The sequence below is a fragment of the Poeciliopsis prolifica genome, unplaced genomic scaffold, assembly GCF_027474105.1.
Source record: "Poeciliopsis prolifica strain line A6 unplaced genomic scaffold, Auburn_PproV2 SCAFFOLD006, whole genome shotgun sequence".
In the NCBI taxonomy this organism is placed as follows: domain Eukaryota; kingdom Metazoa; phylum Chordata; class Actinopteri; order Cyprinodontiformes; family Poeciliidae; genus Poeciliopsis; species Poeciliopsis prolifica.
In genome coordinates this window covers 1,430,654-1,450,188 of record NW_026562381.1, presented here as the reverse complement: position 1 = coordinate 1,450,188, position 19,535 = coordinate 1,430,654, and the positions used below count along the sequence as shown (strand labels likewise).

The 19,535-nt window shown below is 40.6% G+C and overlaps 1 protein-coding gene across 7 annotated transcripts in view; it reads left to right on the top strand.

Annotated features, from left to right (window-relative positions):
- The window catches only part of LOC129360306 (protocadherin-19-like), a 76,819-nt gene that overhangs the window by 35,102 nt on the left and 22,182 nt on the right, over positions 1-19,535 (top strand). For 4 of the 7 annotated variants that reach the window (XM_055030444.1, XM_055030441.1, XM_055030443.1 and 1 more), the window contains exons 3-4: positions 5,266-5,324; positions 10,527-10,699. In XM_055030444.1, the coding sequence (XP_054886419.1) occupies positions 5,266-5,324; positions 10,527-10,699 (232 nt within the window). Of the gene's footprint in view, positions 1-5,265; positions 5,326-10,515; positions 10,700-19,535 lie in introns of all 7 variants that reach the window. The other 3 variants (XM_055030440.1, XM_055030442.1, XM_055030438.1) reach the window with 1 other exon arrangement.

Sequence of the window (19,535 nt, the reverse complement as noted above, 5' to 3'; positions counted from 1 at the left end):
TTGCTTTCTGGTTTAAATCTGGCTTTCAATCAGCTTTGATGGTACAGAGAATCAACCAGCTGTGTCACATTTTTTTCCTGCCTTTCCTCTCCTATCGGGGTGACATCTGCTGAACTTGTCGTGTGTTTACTGGTGTAACAACTGGTGTCTTCACCCCTCCTGCCGCCCTCCTCTTCACAACCGATGCTCCCGCCTGAGCCCCCATACAATGAATACACTTGCATCCAGACTGCCGAAGCAATTGTCACGCTGAGAGGAAGGCAAATCAAATCTTATGGCAGCAACTACGCGAGGAGATTGCTTTTCCTCTCAGTCGCAGGGAAGCGACTCCAGCGCTTCCTCTGGTTCTGATGGAGGGAAAGAAGAGACGGCTGAAAAGTGGAAAGCTGCCGGGTTACGCCGACGCTCCTGTTAGGCAGGTTGCGCCCGTTCGCCCTCCTCCCCTCCAATCTCTTTCCACTTCTTCCTTCCACTCGCCCTGACACTACCCATCAGTCACTGGGTGACACCGGGGACTACATCCCTGCCTCCAGTTGTTTGGATGAAACGGAACAATAATTAGAGGGATAGAGTGACTCTGGCCGCTGAACTGGGGACGCTCAGATCACAACAACACATTGTCCAACCTGATTAAGCCGCCATTTGTGGCATCTGTGCTGTAGTTAAGCAGTCCGCGATCGTCTTGCGTGAAACCTGACCTCCCTGCAAGATATATTGACATGTCCTCCAGTTTGAGGTCGGTCAGAAATGTGGGGGAGGACAGTGCATTTCTTTACAGGAAGCCCTGACTAATGCGTCGGATTCTTCCTCAGAATAGGCCCTCTTGACTGAGTCATCGGTGCCCAAGGTTATGCCCCCCCATGATGATTTATTGTTTATTTCGCTTTGACAATTTAATAAATAGAGGAAAATAGGCCACATTCTTTGATTAATGGGGAGCTGCAGTTTGGAGGAATAGCTGAAGTGGAAGTAATGGAGCTTCCTCAATGCACCGATTGTCAGGGTTCAGACGCCAGGCTGGATTAGTTCTGACTTTATGTGTTTTCTAGGTCTGGATAAGTATGACAAAGAAAATAGAAAAATATGTTTCCGTTCTTCATTCTCTAATCAACTACATACATTTGTCTTGCGATGTTTTTTTCTTTCCCGCTTCTTTCTTTCCTCTTATTTTTACATTTTTCTCTCTTGTCTTTTTTGTTGTGCTCTCTTTCCTTTGTTTCTTTCTGTTTTTCTTCCTTGTTTTATATCTTCATCATTTTGTCCTTCAACTCTCCCCTTTCCTTTTATTCTTTGCTTCCTACTTTCTTTCCATCTTTCTTTTTTAGTCCTTTATATTTTCCTGTCTGTCCTTTGCTTCATTGCATCCTTTCTTCTGCAGTTTCCCTGCCCTGTCCTTCACCCGTTCTTCCTTATTGTCTTTCTATGTGGTCATTTTTGTTCTTACCCTTCCAACCTGACTGTCTTGCTTCCTTCTTCTTTTTGTTCTTTATTATCTGTTTTGTTTTTTTTTCTTTAATTCTTGCTATTCCTTTAGTCTTTCTTTGTCTTTTTGGTGTTTCTTTCTACCCTTTCTTTCCTTTCTATTGTTATTTCTTCTTTTTTTCTTTTGTTCCTGTTTCCTTTAGCCTTCCATTTTATACTATCTTCTCTCCCTTGCTTCAGTCTTTCTCTATTTCCTTTCTCTCTTTTTTCCTTCTTTCCCCCCCATTTCCCTGAGAACTTCGTTGAGTTGAGTCGGGAACGGTTCAGGATTTGCATGTGAAGAACCTGCTGGAACCCTTCAGTCGTGCTGTGGACATTTCAGGACAGGGACAGGTTGTGAGTTTGGGTGGGTGTGTGGGTGTTGAGTGGGGGTGGGGTTTCCGCCGTGCTCTGCGGGTCGTTCTCACCCAGAACATGCCAACCAAACCAATTACAGGCTGCCGCCTGAGTGACATTCACAAGATATTTTCTATCTGGTCTTTTAAATGAAGTTTTCCTCTTGTTACTCATGCCTTGCATTTTCATTAGTCTCTCAGTGGATGTGCAGCCACTGTGGCAGATGAGGCAGTTTAATTTTTGTGTGCTGGGATCAAAGCGCCGCGCAAGTGCAACACAAAACATTATGCATAAACTACACAGTGCATAATTTCTGTATAATACAAACTTTAGTCCTCGTATACTGTGGTATCCATTCATGGCTCTGCCATGGGATGCATGTTTAATAAACCTCCCCATACAGGTGCATTTGAAAAATGTACCCCTGTTTATGAATTAATTAAAGAAGAATTTGACTTGCATTATCCTGCCACGACTGTTAACTTTGATATTTAATGGAGTCAAGCCGAATGGGAGCAGGAGGAGTCATGGGTAACACAAATGAACAAACACTGTGCGCCCTAGATTATTTGATACTACTAAAATGTTAATTACATTCCTTCTCATGATTTATCCTCCACAGTAATGACTTAAAGTTTAATTAGGGATAAATGGTAAAAAGAGAAGGAATTTCAATATGATGCATTATTATTAAGTAAACATCCTGAGCCTGTGTCAGCTTGTCTTGCGATTCATCAAAGTTTGGTGGACTTCGAAAGACGGACACACCTCAGAAGCTCAAGTTTTCCAAAGAGGCCCCGATCCAAATCAGCCAATCACATGGCAGCAAGTCACATTTAGGCTTAGATGTGGTGAAGGCGGCTTGCTGATGTTCCAAACAAGCATCAGAATGGGAAATAATGGAGATTTAGCGGGCTTTAAATATGGGCATGGCTGTTGATACCATACGGACTGGTCTGAGTATTTCGGAAACCGCTGATCGAAAGGGATTTTCACACAAAAACGTCCCTTGGGTTTACAGAGAAATGTTTGGAAAAAAAGAGAAAAGATCCACAAAGCGGCAATTGTGTGAACAAAATGCTTTGATATAGGAGAATGGACAGACTGAATGATATGAAGGGTTTAAGCCGCACCAGGTTCCCTCTGTCTGCTAAGATCAGAAAACTGAAGCTACAGTTTATAGATCAAAAACGTTTTCCTGGTCCAATTAGTCTTTTTAGTTGATTGGGTCAGAATCTGATGTGAACAACATGAAAGCATGGATCTGTCCTGACCTATGTCGTGCTGTAATAAGTGTTGCCGTAGTTTCCTACTTTTTTCCGCTAGTTGCAATGTAGCATTGCTTAAAAGTCAGTGTTGTTACTGACGTCTTCGTCTCGTTATGACCAGTTAAATATCCTCTGAGGGATGCTTCCTGCAGGGAAATGCACCATGCCACAAAGTTCAAATTATCTCAAACTAATTTCTTGAACATGGGGATGATTTTTCAGTTTTCCAGTAGCTCAGATGTCACCAGATTTCAAGCCATTAAATCACCTCTGGGACGAACTGGATCAGGACTTTTGACTCCTTGACAAATCTGCAGAAACTCTGTGTCGCTATCTTGTTGACGTGGACCAAAATCTCTTGTTGACCTTGTTGAATTTAAGCCGTCTAGGCAGTTCTCAAGGCTGAACGGTTCCAACTTCCTCAATTAGTTTGTGCCAAGATGAGTTTAGACATCCTAGTGTGGCTCTGGCTCACAAAATTTGTGAAGCACTCGCAAGTTGTGACGCACTTCCAACATGGTGGCCGATATGGGGATTTTTAGTGACACCAAATAGTTTTGTATAGTCATTATCTGTCTGATGGTACTCACAGGGGAAAAAAATAAAAGATTATAAAAAATATTTGTCTCATTTTTGAAACGTTGGGATGTTTTAAAATGATTTGTTTCTGACTTTCGGGAACAACTAGCTTCAATGCTAATCCTAGCTTCCACCTAAACAAATAACACAAAGTGAGATCTTTGTGCACAGTGGTGCTACTTCTACCAACAATTTTGGAAGTATAAGTACTAAAGAAAACATATGGCTTTGGACTGCTGATTGGTCAGGGCTAATGCTAATAGCTAAGCAGAATCTGTGTTGTTATTGTTGAAAAGGCAACAAATGACTAGATTTGGCATGAATTGGTCAAAATCTGACCTCACCTATAAAGGTTTAGCTTTCTGCTTGTGCATTTATTTTTTTCCTTAAATGATATTTATTTTGTCTGGAACATAGTAGTAATCCAAATAGTGTAAGTGTTGAAGCCAGTTACCTTTTAACAAAGGTAACTGGTCCAACTCCATTTCAGTCCAAATGTGTTTTGTCAATGCATATGACAGATGCACAGGCCCACTGCTGCCTCAACAGCGGGCCTGCGTCAAATAGTTGGTCCACTTGATGATCAGCAACTGTCCTCCGGCGGCCGCATTAACCTCTCTTAACATCAGGAGAGAGGCTTTTCTTCTTTCAGCAAGGCTTTGATGCCTGCACGCTACACTTTCCTCAGAAATCAGCCGTTGACTCGGGCATTTTTCAGGATACAGTGTCTCCTCTGTGGAATTTTAAGTGAAGACTGTTTTCTTTCTGCAGAAACTCCTGCTTCGTGTCCAACTTTGTCTGAGGAGTCATATCTTGGCCTGGTGCAGAACGGGGAAATTCCTCGGAGAGGTCTTTGATTTGCCACTGCTCTCTGACGTCTCACCTAGAGTCAGTAGATGTTTGGCAGATGTGGAGGGGCTACCTGCACAAAAGTACTATCATTCCTTTTGTCATAGATTAACTGAATAAATGTGGAAAAATTTACCAAAGGATCCATTTTAACTGTGTTCTTTAATATGGATCAAAGATCTATTGAATGCATATTCTGGAAGCCTTTTCATCGTGCAACCGCGGAGTTAAGATTCCCCCGGTACATTCTTAATTTCATCTACTGCTCTTATAGTTATTTATTTATTTAATATTTCAACATTAATGTCTTCTTCAACATGGGGAAATCAGGGAGTTCAGAGAGAGGGAAGGAGAAAAGGAGAACATTTCTGTTTCTTCTCCTATCTGCATGATAGTCTGTCCTCCCTAATGACTCCATTTTAAAGACAGTGGGCTGACCGGCAGGGCGGGGAGGGAGCATGGGATCGAGAGCGGGGAGGGCAAAGAGGAGAAGAGCGGCTGCGCTCGCTGCAGCACTCTCCTCTGCTGCTCTCAGCTCTAAGTCAGCCTCTCTACGTGTGTGCTTTGAAAGAGAATAGGAATCAGCCCTTTGAAAGCCCAGGCTGCACACCAGGGCCTTTGTGTAAAATAACATTTCTACTGAAAGCCAATTACTACTAACATTATTTTGGCTGCTTCCATTATTAAAAGTACCTCTCTCTGTTGCCCCCATCCTCCCTTCTTCCCTCCCTCTTCATCACTCTCTTTGCAGACGGAGAATTATTCCATTGATTCCAGTTATGTGAACAGCAGAGCCCACCTCATTAAAAGGTATGTCTTGATTAGGAATTGTTACCAGCACCTCATTACCATTGTTATCTGTAATTGTTTTATCTTAATGAGAGCACCAGTTGGTGGAGCTTGCATGTGTACCTGCATGTTTTTTTTGTTTGTTTTGTTTTCACTCGGTGTAATTGAAAAGGGGAGAATGAGATTTTGGGATAAATAATGTTACTCTGTGAAGCATTTAGTGGAAACAAATGTTTAAAAAGGTTGTTCAGATTGTTCACTATAAGATAGATGGGTTAATTTTTTAGAATAATCTTACTCCACCTCTCTGATTTTACCTATCAGTTGGACATGTGGGATTATCTTACATCTGCCTATGGCTTACTGCAGGAAAGTCCAAATCTACCTTTACAATAAAAAAATCCACAACATGTGAGGAATTAACTCATTTTACAAGCACAAGAAATGGCACTTTATTCCTAAATGTAACATTTAAGATAAAGTCGGTCAACTTAATTACTTTCTTATGCCTCAATAAATAAAAAGCACTTGAACTCAACGTTACAGAAATACAAAAACTGCAACAGGAAACTGCTAAATAAAAACATTTGAGGTGAAACCTGAACTATCGGGGTTCCTATGCAGCCTGGGAAACAAGGGTACTTGAGTCCAATGTTTTCCAGGTCTGGATATGTTTGAACAAGTAAAAAAACAGATTAAAATAAAATAAAAATGTCTCCACTTCCCTTTGAGTGTACTCTCTTTTTCTGCATCATCAAATGAGAGGGCTTCCTTTTAAATAGATCATTATTAGCTATTACTTTAACTGCATTGTTACATCCTCAATACTAAGTTGCTTTGGATAAAAGCATCTTCCAAATGCAGAAATATAAACATCCTGTTTTCTTTCGTATTTCTTGTTTCTGAATCTTCCTTCTTTCTGTTTTTATTCCAATTCTTGTATTCTTACTTTCTTTCTTCTTGTCCCTCTTTCTATTTTCTTATTTTGTTCTACCTTGATTTTATCTGTCCTTCCTACATTGTGTCCTTTCTCCTTTCCTTGTTTTTGCTCTTCTTTTGGCCCCTTCTTCTCTTGCACCATTCCTTGTGACCTGCCTCCATTTTTTCTTTCTTATATTTTTTATTCTCCAGTTTTTGTACATTTGGTCTTAAAGGGATTTTTTTTGCCCATATGCAAACCCTGCCCACTGCACACATATCTGCCATAAACTCACTGTGAATGTTTTAGTTTTATTTATTATTTAAAATGACTACAAAGGACTGGAAAGTTGAGTCTGGAGTAATGTTTAATTTTAGCATGAAAAATTTGCAGGAACCCTGCAGAGTCTGCCTTTAATAAGCTGCCTAATCCCAGAGGCATAGGAAACCCATTTTATTTATTTCCAAGTAATTAAAATGAAAATTTCCTCCCCAAAATTCAGCTTAGTTAACAGGTTCTATAAGCTTAGAAAAATCATCTATTTATGGTATTAACGTGTACAACTTCAACCGTTCAAATGAGAAATAACCTACATTTAATGAGATTAATTAAGTTTTTTATGCTATGTGTACTGTTTGGATGTGAAGTGATATTTCACACTACATTTCATCATTACTATGTAGCCAACAATGTTGTTGTTTTTGCTCCAACTCAATATTTTACCCCCAATGGAGTTTCTGGACAGTTTCTCTGTGTTTTACAAATGTACTATAATGTTTTTCACCTCTAACACACACAGCTTTAGATTCATTTCTAAAAGCATGTCTGATTTGGCACATATTTCAAAAAAATCTTTTGCAAATTCACATCTTGCTCTACTGAGGAGATGCAGACCAGCGTTAGCCTTTTCTACGCTTTGGACATGTTCTCTTTGCAGCTTCCACTAATTACATGTGGACAAAAAAAAAAAAAAAATCAAAGTAAGGCTTGTTCTGCTGTTTGATAATTTCAGTACTTTGAGCGTCGTAATTATTAATGATTAGTGCTGCCCTCAGGTCTCTCTCAGACGGAGGGAGAGCTGGGTCTCGACCGACCGGGCCGCTTCGCACAGAGGGAGACGGGCACCGACCCCGACACCATTACAGTTCCTGCTTTTCTTCTTTGTGTTCAGATTACTTTTTCAGACTCAACTTTCCAGAGGACCTCGGTCCTTAACATTGATTTTTAAAATGTAAAATAGTAATAGTAAATTCATCATGAATATTTGATAGATATTTCCACAGTGAAAAGGCTGGAAGTGTTCAGAAAATCAGAAGGAAAGAGAAAAGACAGGATACAAAGAAATATGGATTTTTGGAAGACAGAAATGAAGGAAATAAGGAGGATGCAAGTAAGTGAAGAAAGGAAGAAAAAAAATGGGGTAGGTGTAAGAAAAAAAGGAATGGAAAGAAGAAGATACAAGTAAGGAAAGAAAGGAAGGGAAAAAAGAGAATAGAAACACAAAGGATACGTGCAGTGAAAGGAAGTAGAGCAAGGAAGGATAGAAGGAAAAAATTAGAAAAGGAATGAAGGACGGTAATTCAACGAAGGAAGGAGAGAAGAGAGGAAGAAAGCACAAAAATAAGATACAGAAAACAAAGCTTTTTGTGTTTTGTGTTGGGTAGGAAACCTGTTTAGGAGACTCTTTGTTAAAAAACCTAAGATTTATGAGATAAAATCCACAAAGTAACAAATTCTTCCACATTCTAAGTTTTCCAAAGTCCAGCTTTTCTCAAAAACTAAAGCAGCACCTCAACACTATTTAAAAGTTTTCTCTGGAGGTGTTCGAGGCAACACTTTCATGAATAATACACACTTGAGGTCTCCTTGTGTGAAGAATCAAAGAATAAATGTTTTCTTTGTGCGTTGTTGTTCAGCCCACTTGATGCGGGACACTTGATAGGGCTGCAGGAATTCAGCGTCACGGTTTTGAAGGGGGTCATAGTGAAATTCCTTGAACCTCTGGAGGGTTTCTAACTGTTCTCGCTGCAGCTCTTGGTTTTTACCTGCAGTGAAACAATCAAGCCTTTCATTTGTTTGAGGCTGTGCCGCCCTTTTGAAAACCCATTAAGGCAATTCCCCCTTCTTACTTCTTCCCTCCCGCTTTCAAAAAAAAAAGATTCCTTGCATTAATATAAACAAAGAGCATTCAAGTGTGGGCCTCTGCAGGATACTACAAAGAAATCCCCTCAGGAGCCAGGGAGCCTATGGTCTGGGACAGGTGCAATTACAGTGATAACATCGGAGCCGGCATTACCTCCGCTGCGGTCCTCTCTCCCAGCTTGGGCCCAGGAATGCAGCTCTGCCTTCTACTGTCCTTCACTTCCTCCCGTTCCACCTTTTACTTCACCGCACCGTTTTGTTTACGCCGATTCCCCGCCGCCCCACAAACCAACGCGTCTTATTTTCTCTCCCATGCAAGAAACGTGTTCATTCCAGTTTAGTGTTGTTTGTAAAGTAGGATTTGTTCCAGTGGGAAGGAAATCAAACGAGGGGAAATCACGCTGTTACTGTGCAGCTGTTTATTGTGGCCCCCACACCCCACCATCTTTATTGACTGTGAGCCCCAAACAAGACAGATGCTCCGTTTGTATGCTTCCAGCGCCTTTCTTCATCCATCTCCCAGGATTGCAGGATTTCCTGATTACTGCAGTATTTGTATGATTGTAGTGAGTGAGTGCCTCCTGTTTATTCGTTGAAATGTCCTTGAAGACGGCACATCCATCCACAATGTCCCCGTCTGAAACGCCGCATACTTGCTTTGTGAGGTTCAGAAATATGTGCTTAATCCATAAAAGCTCTCAAAAGATTTGCACTTTCTTCTTATCTTGTGGAAACTGCAAACAGAAGCCAGACATAGACTTCTCTTTTCAAAAGTCTAGTGCTGAAAGGCGATTTATTCTAAAATAAATTACGATTATTCAAGTTTGAATCCGTAGAAATGTTCAGTTTTTATGGACACAGCAATAAGAGATTTGAAGGCAAATGCTACCCTCCAGTTCCTATGATACTTTAAACTCATGATACATTTGAAAAGATTAATATTTTTCTTTAAAACTATTAAAAAGGTTCAAAATATTTATTTCTAGCATTCAGGAAAGAAATCGCATGTTATTTTTTTATCAGGGGAAAAACTGGTAATTTATTGTAAAACAAGGTTTTACAAATTTATTTATTTATTTTTTTAAAGATAAATAAATGTTAAATTATCTTCAGTATTCCAGGTTAGTGATCACAACAGCTCAGTTTTTCCCTTTGTCACTTTATAACTCAATTTCATACCTTAATATTTCATTCTTTCCTGCTTTTACACACTTAGATATTAGTTTCATTTTCTTTGTGGAAACATATTTTAGAGATAAATAGCAATGAATTACCTAAATCTTACAAATAACTTAATTCTTTATCATTTTAAAATGACAGTAGGTCTGAGTCAATTATAAAAAATTACTTAAATTAAATGTTCTCAAACTGGTTGACATAAAATATCCTGCAGCCGATAGATCAAAACAACAAAAACACAAAATGATGCACCAAAATAACCATCTGTCCATTAATGATTAGTCCAATATCCTCTGTATTTTCTCTGTGTTTCCTAATGAAGAGAAACAATTACCTTAAGTTAGACTTTTCCACAATTTTAAATCTTGTAATTTCTAAAATAGAAATAGGTTGAAAGCTCAAAAGTCTCAAATTTTATGTTATCTGTTTAAAGATGTATTCTTTCTTGCTTTTTCTACACCTGAATGACCCGTAAACAAGTGTCTTCATGTACAAAATACTATTTTCTTTTAAAAGGTTTCTTCATCCTCTGTGCCTCCTCTGACTTCTTTCTTAAATGCCTCAAAATCCAAGAGTGTTTCCAGCCCAGAACATGTTAAAACCTCCTGTTTTCTGCTAAAATCACTTCTGGGTCCATTTAATTTGGTTCTGATTGGACAAATCATCCTAAGGACCTGAAAAAGTCAGGTTTGACACAACCAAAACTCAAACACATTGGCTCGTCTTCCTGCAGTAACAACTTCCACACCAAACAGAGTTTAAATATGGTGTGTTCACTGATTATAAAAAGTTTGGAGAGTGGAGTTTCCCAAAGTAGGCCAGCAGTTTCTCTATATTCTGTTTGTGGGAGGGGGGAAGAAGATTAAAAGACAGGCAGCTCGTCAAAACCCATCAGGGACCAAGCGACAACCAACACCGTGTTAGAAAAGGTGATGTGACAGTTAATCAACATTTCCCTTTTCTCCCTCCTGGCCCCCATGTAGCACATCAACGTTCAAGGACCTGGAGGGCAACAGCCTGAAGGACAGCGGCCACGAGGAGAGCGACCAGACCGACAGCGAACATGACGTCCAGAGAGGACACTATGTTGACACGGCTGTCAATGACATGCTGAACATGACCGTCCCCCCCAATGTTTGCCAGCTGCCAGACCAAGGTAAGGAAGTATTTACCTGTTGTTATGTGTGCAGGCTGCGCGCGTTCAGACGTTTGGAGTTTGTTGTTCCCACTTTCAAGATAGGGCCCAGTATGGATTTGTGTGTTTGTGTGAACCTGAGTCTGTTTTTACTCAACCAGAGCATCTTTAAGATCCATTATGTCCACTGCAGGTATCAGATGTGCATAAATAGCGTCCCCCCTTTTTTCGTCTTTGATGTCCTGCTCTCAGCTAATGTGAGGGATCTCTGACAGATAAGGCCACCCTTTGATTCCAGCTTAGGCAACTTTATTGACTGATAGCAGCCAAGCCGGCTCTTGAAGCGAGGGCGACTTCAGACGTGTTTGAATGGCAGCAATTAGAGCAGAAGGTGGAAATCTACATATCTTCGCTTGTGTCCTCATCCATTATTCAGTGGGAGCATTTAGCAGGGAATTAATGTTGATGTTTCATTTCTGATCGGCTGTTTTAAAAAAGAAACATTTACTCCGTCATCAGGGGTCAGGGGGTGACAAGGTCGTGTCCATTCAGACCGAGGGAGAGAGGGGTCAGCGAGAGGAGAATAGCAGGAAAAAGCTGTTTCAGGATGTTGCTGGGGGTATTTATGAGCTCAAAGGAAACTGCACACACAGGTGCTGCGGCTCGCCAACACGTGTGAAAATGTTCCAACAATTTGAGATGATCTGAAAATGAGCAGTTTAGCTCGTAATTAGTTTGAACGTAAAGCATTTGTGGAGGACATGTCACATTTGCTCCAGTTTCTTCAGCTTGTGGAAGGTTTCTCTTCCTGTCTAGCATGAAAATAATTTTGGTTCATTTCACAGCGATAATGCCCCAGAAAACACTGTCTAGTCACTCACTAATTCATTCTTTTGCTTCTTTAGGTCACATAAGGCAGGAGGTTTTAATGAGCCAAAGATAGGAAGGAATCCTGCTTAAAAATATGCATCATGTTCAAGAATGAACACGATGTGATTTATTTGAATTATTTAGCCATCTATTTTTACCAGGAGCCTGTTAAGTTTGTGGGTGTGGCTTGAAATGCAGTAAAAGATGTCTGCAGGCTCATCTTGGCGTATTTACCCAACCAGATGCTTCACTTGGAGCAGTTTTACTATTTATGCTGTTTGACTGGGGAACAATAACAACATGCAACCTTTATTTTATGTTCACCGAGAATTGAGCGATACAAATGCATCTGTCTCTCTGGCCGGCAGCTCTCGTCGTTTTTATTGTTGATGTTTATTTTTGGCTGAGAAATGCAGATGCAGGTGTACGGGGTCAGAATGAATGGTGACCATTAGAACCGAATTGTCCCGGGTGCTCGCCCGGCAGCGTCGGCGCTTTAATATGCGTGGAAAAGTGAATTGACTGCCTAGTGGTTGCCAGCTGTAATTACTTCACCACCTGCGAAACAAAAATCCTCATGCCTCCAAAGAATGCACACTGACAGGTCTTCTGGTAGTGGGATCTCATTATTGGAGACAATTAGAAATGATGTACATGAAGAATATTACAAGGGGGAGAGCTCTCTGAGGCGGTGCATTTTTCATTAACACCACCAATGATTGTATCTGTTTCAGCAAAATGGAAGTGTGTCTCCTGAATGTCTAATGCAGCGCAACACTGCCGGTAAACAGAACAAGAGGCTATTTCACAGTGCTGTCCATTCTTTTGACCAGAGTAAAATAGATGATAACAGAGTATCTGTGTGGAATTACAATGTGTTTGCTTCTTATTGGCTTTTTCTTTTCTTCCTCTTTCATCTCCACTCGCTGCAGAGTCACTTTTTCCCCCAGCATTTCTTCTTAGTAAAAACGAGGTTCCTCCACGCTGCGGAAAATTATGGAAAAATATGGAATTAGATTTATTTTTTCTGGCATAGATACGGCTGGAGAAATTGATTCTTTAATTTCTGGACCCATTGTTCAGAAGTTGCATCCATCTATCCATTCATCCAAGAGCATCTCTTTTAATAAGTTTGACAATTATTTCATCCGTCCAGTCGTCCTTTCAACTGTCTGTCCATCTATTCATACGTCTGTCTACCTGTTTGTCTTTCTATACAATTCAAAGCTGGTTAGGGAGATTTTTTGGTGATACATCAAACTTTACAAAAGAAAAACATGATTATATTATCTGTGCAGTATTATTCAGTATTTGCCCACTGATGAATCCACCTACCACTCTGCCCATTCCTTCAGTCTCTTGTTTTTGCTGCTTCTTAATGGACTGACTGGGAATTATGGAGATTTAAGCCAAGAAATGTCTAAACTTGCTATATAAGAGATACAGAGGAACTACTCTGTAAAGACTGTCTGACCCTAATGACTGCCTCAGATCTTTTTTTACCCATTGTTTTGGATGTCAGTCTGCTACTGTGGTCACACCAGAGGGGCTGTTCATAGTTGTTAAATGATTTGCCCAAAGATGACATGCAGAAATGTAATGACATGGTGGATGAAATTGTCCCTGTTTCCATCTCAATGGTCTAATTACACAGTTAAAGGGCAGAGAAGGCTGACAGTGATGGGCACATGATGCACAGTTGAATCCGTCTCTCCCGGTTTGTGCGAGTTTTACACGATCAGAATTTCTCCAGAGCTCCTCAGGAGAACGCCGCGGCTCTGTCGTTTCCCTGCTGCTTGTTTTACCCCTCCGTACGAGCCGACTTGAGCACGAAGGCGGAGAAAACAGCCTTTGAGGTTTATGGAAGATGAGAGGTACAGTGGTTACACATTATGTGCTGATGCGGGTTTTACTTTGAGATCGTCTGTTTTAATTGACAAAAAAAACGGACACTTTTCTGTTGTGTGCATAGGGGGAGATTTTTAGAAAACAAAGCGGCATCTCAGCTAAACGCCCCGCTGTTTAGATGTCTTCTGGGAGTAAATCTGCTGTGTAGTGTGCTGTGCCTCGCCTGCCAGCTAAAGCAGAAAACAAGTTGAGAGACTGTGATTGCCAAAGGACCACATCAGCACACTAGCTAAGGATAGCAGCACCTACTTTTTGTGTGTCTGTATTTGATTTTTATTGTTCTTTTGTCTTGTGTTGATAAGTGCAAAGAACAAAAGGAAGTTGTAAGAGGAAAAGGAGGAAGGGTTAAACTCTGGGGCTTTTCACCATGCAAATGTTTACCATTCCCAGTGCCATGCAAAGGCTTTGTTTGCCCAGGAGACAAGCCGCTACCTTTAGACAAAGACCCGGCCTTCCCTTCATTCTGTTAACTTTCATGTGGGAATCTGATCACAATGGATTTTTCCCTCCTCTCTGATCAAGAAGCAAGTGCGACTCCAGGAAATGTTTCACGAGGTGTCCAGATGGGGCCACTAATAATATTAGGGTGAGGACAACAAAACCAGAAGCCGAGAAGAGTTCAGCGATTTAAATAAAACAGCATGAACTTAAAAACAGCAGCTATACACCAGGAATTAACCAGCTAGCATATACATACTGTAAGCTGTATCGCTCCAAAACTTTCACCTATTTGTGATCGTGCTACTATTTGAAAAGAAAAATAGAAAGCTGAATAATATAGATAAATAGATAAAGTAGAGTGAACTAAATTGTTGAATTTGTGACTTTAAAAGCCTCTTTGCGCTTCTGTGACACTGGTTGGATTTTGTGATTTAGAAAAAAAAAAGCAACTGATTTGGTGTTGGTGTCTCAAAATAATAACTTTTAAAAAATATTCTTTTTGCTTTTCATGCACAACTACTTCCTGTTGTGCATGAACAGGAAGTAGGACGATTTTTACTTGTGAAGCCATCGATTTTATCTGTGAAGGTTTAAAAATCAGCCTCTGTCCTCTGAGGGTTGACCTATCGACCGGCCCACCAGGTCATGTCTGCACGTTTACTGTTAACAATTGTCACCCCACTGTTGCCAGTTCAGCACCTTTCTTGCTATATTGAGAAACATTTCAGCCAAAAACCATTGGTATAGCCCAAAATCGGAATCGGTAGGATAGGCTTCGTAATCGGCCAGAAAACTGCAATCGGTGCACCACTAATTTTATGTCTCAGATGCTGAAGAGGAAGTCTAAGCTTCTAGGTATAATGTTTCTAAATCAGCACTTCTGATTGGCCTAATTGTTCCTCATGACAATCAAGTCCTTCCCTGGAAGACACGCTGTGTTAGACAGAGACAGAGTCACCTACAAATTTTTAAAGGTCAACCCCACTTAGTGACCCCACTGATGTCGCGTCCCTGGTGGGTTGGACTTTCTTTCTATCCATTATTTCTCCACCGGCTTACAAGGGTGACGTTCAGTGAAGTGCTTGTGGAGAGATTTTTGACTTATATCTGAGTGAATAACTCCTTATTGAATCCCTGCCTGGAATCTAAAGAAGAGCGTGTCTCTTTTCCACGAGCTGACCTTAAACATCCCTCACCCTGTGGATTAGATTTGGAAAGTATCTGAGGACCAAATTATTTTAAATCTCTTAAAATCTATAAACGAAAGGGTATCTTTAACACGTAATCTGCCAGTTGAATAAAAAGACGATGGCGCTGCAACTGTTAACTGAGGAGAAGAGCTACATATAATGAATTCCTCTTTATCTTTACAGGCATGTCTGTGAAGTTAGGGGGGATTTTGTTGAAATAGGGGACCTGCTAGCTTCGGCTCTGTGGAACCATTAGTGTCAGGGGAACTGGCTCTGAGGGGGCTGGTGACAAAGGGAGCTTAATCTATTTTTTCCGACTTTCTTTGATTGTTGTAGCTCACATTGTAATTCCTCTCGGATGTGGATGAGCTATGGTTTTCAAGGATTAAGATTCATGTATTGTTAAATCTCTCAAGTTACCTCAGCAGGAGTGGAAAAGACGGGGGCGCCGCCACATTTGCGGCATTGCCATTGTCTGGTTTTAGAGGGTTTGCAGCCTGGGTTTTGGTGTTGTTTCCAGGTCACTGTATAAGTGCTCATCAAGGCGATTCAGTCCTGCCTGGGCTGTTAGACTCAAAGGAAATGCAGGACTGCTCAATTAGCCAGAGCAGGGAACCGGGCGTCTTTATTTCTGACATATTCCTCGGCCTCCACCTCTGGAGAATATCTCTCATCTATCTGTTAGCTCCCTGTGGGTGTGTGCCTGAAGCTGAAGCCCAGGAATGGAAGCCCCCTTTGCGGGCTGCACATTTCTTCATATTCCCTTTTTCCATCAGTAGATCCGCAGGGTTTCACTGTTCCTAATTGATTTAAGCCCCTCCTCCCCCTACTTCCACCTTTTTCTTCTTTTTTTCTCCTCCTTCCTCTCTCTCTCTCTCTCTGTCTCTCTCTCTCTCTTCAGACAGCAAACACTTCCAACCCACATCTCCCAAACTTTGTGCCAGTCAAGCACTTCCCTTTCCCCCTGTTGAATTAGAGGAAGAGTAAAGGCACCTCACATGTTTCTGCCATGAACTTGCCCTAAATTCGGCACGGGAACATTTCTAGTTTGCAGTTCTCTGATCTACTAACGAAAAATGCTGACAGGTGTCAGAATCAGGAAGGCAACAGGAACGGGGCTGTGCTGACAACACTACGGGAGGCGGGGAGAGTCTGTGTGCGAGGGAGACGGAGATTGAGAGATGAGCTGAGAGTCTACTAAGCAGTCTTAGTGAGGGAAAATAAAAAGGGAGGAAGAAACAAAATCCCTGACAGGCAGGAGGGACTTTTTTTTTCTCCATTCCTCTTGCTATGAGGTAAATGGGAATTTGCCAGAGAATGTGACTGATTCCCAAACAACATTTGATTGAATTAGGCATCAAAACTGCTGTACAGGACACATGTTGCATTGTGATACTTTATGATTAGATTAACAAGTAAACTCCACTCTGAGACCATCCATTTTGATTTGGATTTGCCTAATTTAATGTGGGAACCGGTGGAGGTAAAATGGCTGACAGTGACAAAGAGCTGGGTGCAACATTAAGGTAGATAGAGTGCAAACACACTCCATGCTTGCTAGCAGGTGTAGTGGAGTCTGTAATGAACAACCCGACATGCAGATTTTTGCCTCCGAGTTGTGGAGACGTGAGGATAAAAAAGAGAAGGAAATAAAATGTCATTCTAAGCCGTGTCCATCTGGGCTTATCTTTTTTATTGTGCTTATCAGTGAATGAAATTCTGTTACACTGTGAGGTGCCTGGCTGTGTCATATTGAAATTACACCTAATATAATAAAACAGAGCAGACTGATATTGATTTTGCACCTTGTAAAAAACGACTCATGTGACTGGAGGGAAAGATGTGATTTTTCTGCTCTTTTTTCTTCTCACGGAGCGATTTGGAAAAAAAATGTTTCTGTTCAAACGCAGCTTTCATTTCTCCTTTAAGTTTTCTTTTTCTAAATTGCTCACAACCTCCAGGTTAGTTTTTGCCATATTTTCGAAAGCAACCTGACAATTTTTCCAAGAATCGTTTGAAAAAGTGCTCTCCTTTTTTTCATGACTTTATTGGAGACGAGTGAAAACAAACGTGGCATATTTTGGCTGCCTGACGTCTTTTTGCAAACATTTCCTGTAACTGCTCTTCTTTAAAGCTACATCCCGGACTTTTCTATAACTCACTTCACAGGCACTTCATCGACTATAAAACAACATACCATGATCAGTTTTTCTATTCATCTTACAAGTTTTTTACTTGTTTAACAATCAATATACCTCAGAAACTAATTTCTACCCTCACATGGTTGTGGTGACATCACCTGAGGCATAAGCTGAGTTATTTTGAGACCACTGCAATTGATTTGTTCTCATTTTTACATATTTTAAATCAAATTACTCATTCAGAAGTGCTTTTTGTTTTCTGCTTGGCTGCAGCAACAAGTTCAAGTTGTGTTTTATGATCCTTGCACGAGTTTTAGGATAATCAGACATGGAGCGGTTTGCGAGAAGATGTTTGCAATTGCAGGTTAATTCTCTCCTTCGCCAGTCCGTACCAATACTTCTCCCTCAATACTGCCACTTCTTTTTCATAAAGAAACCATCTAATAGAAATATTTTTTATTTTACCAAAGAGGGGACATTTAGGAAATTAAGCTATAGAGTGTGTAATCAAGTTTTGGAGATGAATTTCCATTAAATGTTCAAATCTCACATATAATTTAATTCAATTAAATATTATTGTATTGTGGAGCAAAATCTTATGAATTAGGACAGCTGAATTTTATGAATTGGGAGAGATTATGTGCCCTGATCATATAAAAATAACTCTAATTCAGTTTACTGGAGCCCCATTGCAACATTCTCCTACAGTAGACTATAATTAGATGAAAAGATTAAAAGAAAGCATTTCTAAGTCCTTGGTTGTCAAAACAGTAAAAAAACATTGTCTGGTAGGTATGAGTTGAGACATGTTGGCCATTAAAAGCCCCATCTTAATGTAGAAAGCAACATTTCATAAGCCTGTCTTTGTTTTATTTAACTTTTATGTTTCTGTTTTAGTCCCACTGAGATCAGAGATCTATTTTACAAGGGAGACCCGGCAAAGACAGCAGTAACAACCAACTACGCACTCAGAAAACATTCACTCATATTATACATATTATACAGATTATACATATGTATAATCTGCAATAATATCAACATATTTTTAAACTTCTTTCATTTAAAAAGGGTTTGGAGTTATTTTCTTTTCCGTCATTTTATGAGCTGGTTAAAAATGGTGAAAATACTAATCCAGCATTTATGTTGACATCAGTGTAAAGTCGCTGCGTTGCTAATGCAAGTTGATCACCTTCATTCTGGAGTCTTTTATGGTGTCAACAACCTAAACGCATCCAGAAATGGTCTGGGGTTGAGTTTTGTGAAATTCTGTAGTGGAAAACCAAACATTATGAACCAGCTCTGCTTTTATTGTCTGTACATTTGCTACCAACGGGTAGCAAATGTAGCTGAGCTCAGACACAAGCCGCACACAAAAGGTCTTCATTTCCAGTCAAGACGGAAAACATATAGTAACGTTATAATACCATAATGACTTCGGCTGAACCCTTGTGCTGTCAAAGCTCTTCTGAATATACTCAGTGTATTTAATCAGCTCAAGAGGGGACTGCTTATCTCTTTGCACTTGTCATGGATAGCGTATTGAACATATCAGAGAGAGAAATGGGAATAGTTCATTATTTTCTAGAGCTCACAATGAGCCTGATGTATCTCGTTGCAGGCCCTCCACTGACAGCTCATTTTTTAGACAATCCTGGCATTCAGTTCACAACGAGACAGGGCAAAAAAAAAAAAAAAAAGATAGAGGGAGAATGAGAGACAGAGACTTGGAGAGAGGGAGGAAACACAGAGGCAGACAGAAAATAGGTCTCCGGATCTCCATTGCTTATTCATGACGCTGTGGCATGCTAGGTGTGTTAATAATCTCCGCAGAAACCAAGAGAATCGCGGTTGTTTGTTGAACACCTTGCCAAGCTGGGTCCCAATCAGCAGCAGATGGGAAAACAGGGGGATCAGGATGATCCCAGACAGAGGGAAGGAGATTAAGAGCAGGTAATGCGCAGAAGTTGATGGGGGCCGAGTGTGTATTAAAGAGAGAAGGGGAGAGTACCTGAATTTTAAATCCATCTGAGAGCGTGCGTACACAACATACTGAGGAGCCTCTGTGTGCATGCAGGTGTGCGTCTATAAAGGTTAATCAGAAATGGAGTGGAAAAGAGAGAAGCACAGGGTGAAAGATGAATAAAGAAATGCTGTGGGTAGGAAGGGAGGAGAAGAGTGAAATTCAAGAAGCGGCGCTACGGCGTTGTCTCCAGTTTGCTTGCCTTTTGTGGCCCTGATTGATTCTGCTCTCGTCTGAGGAACTAAGGCAGCAGCCATTTTTCTAACCACACTGCATTGTGTGTTTAA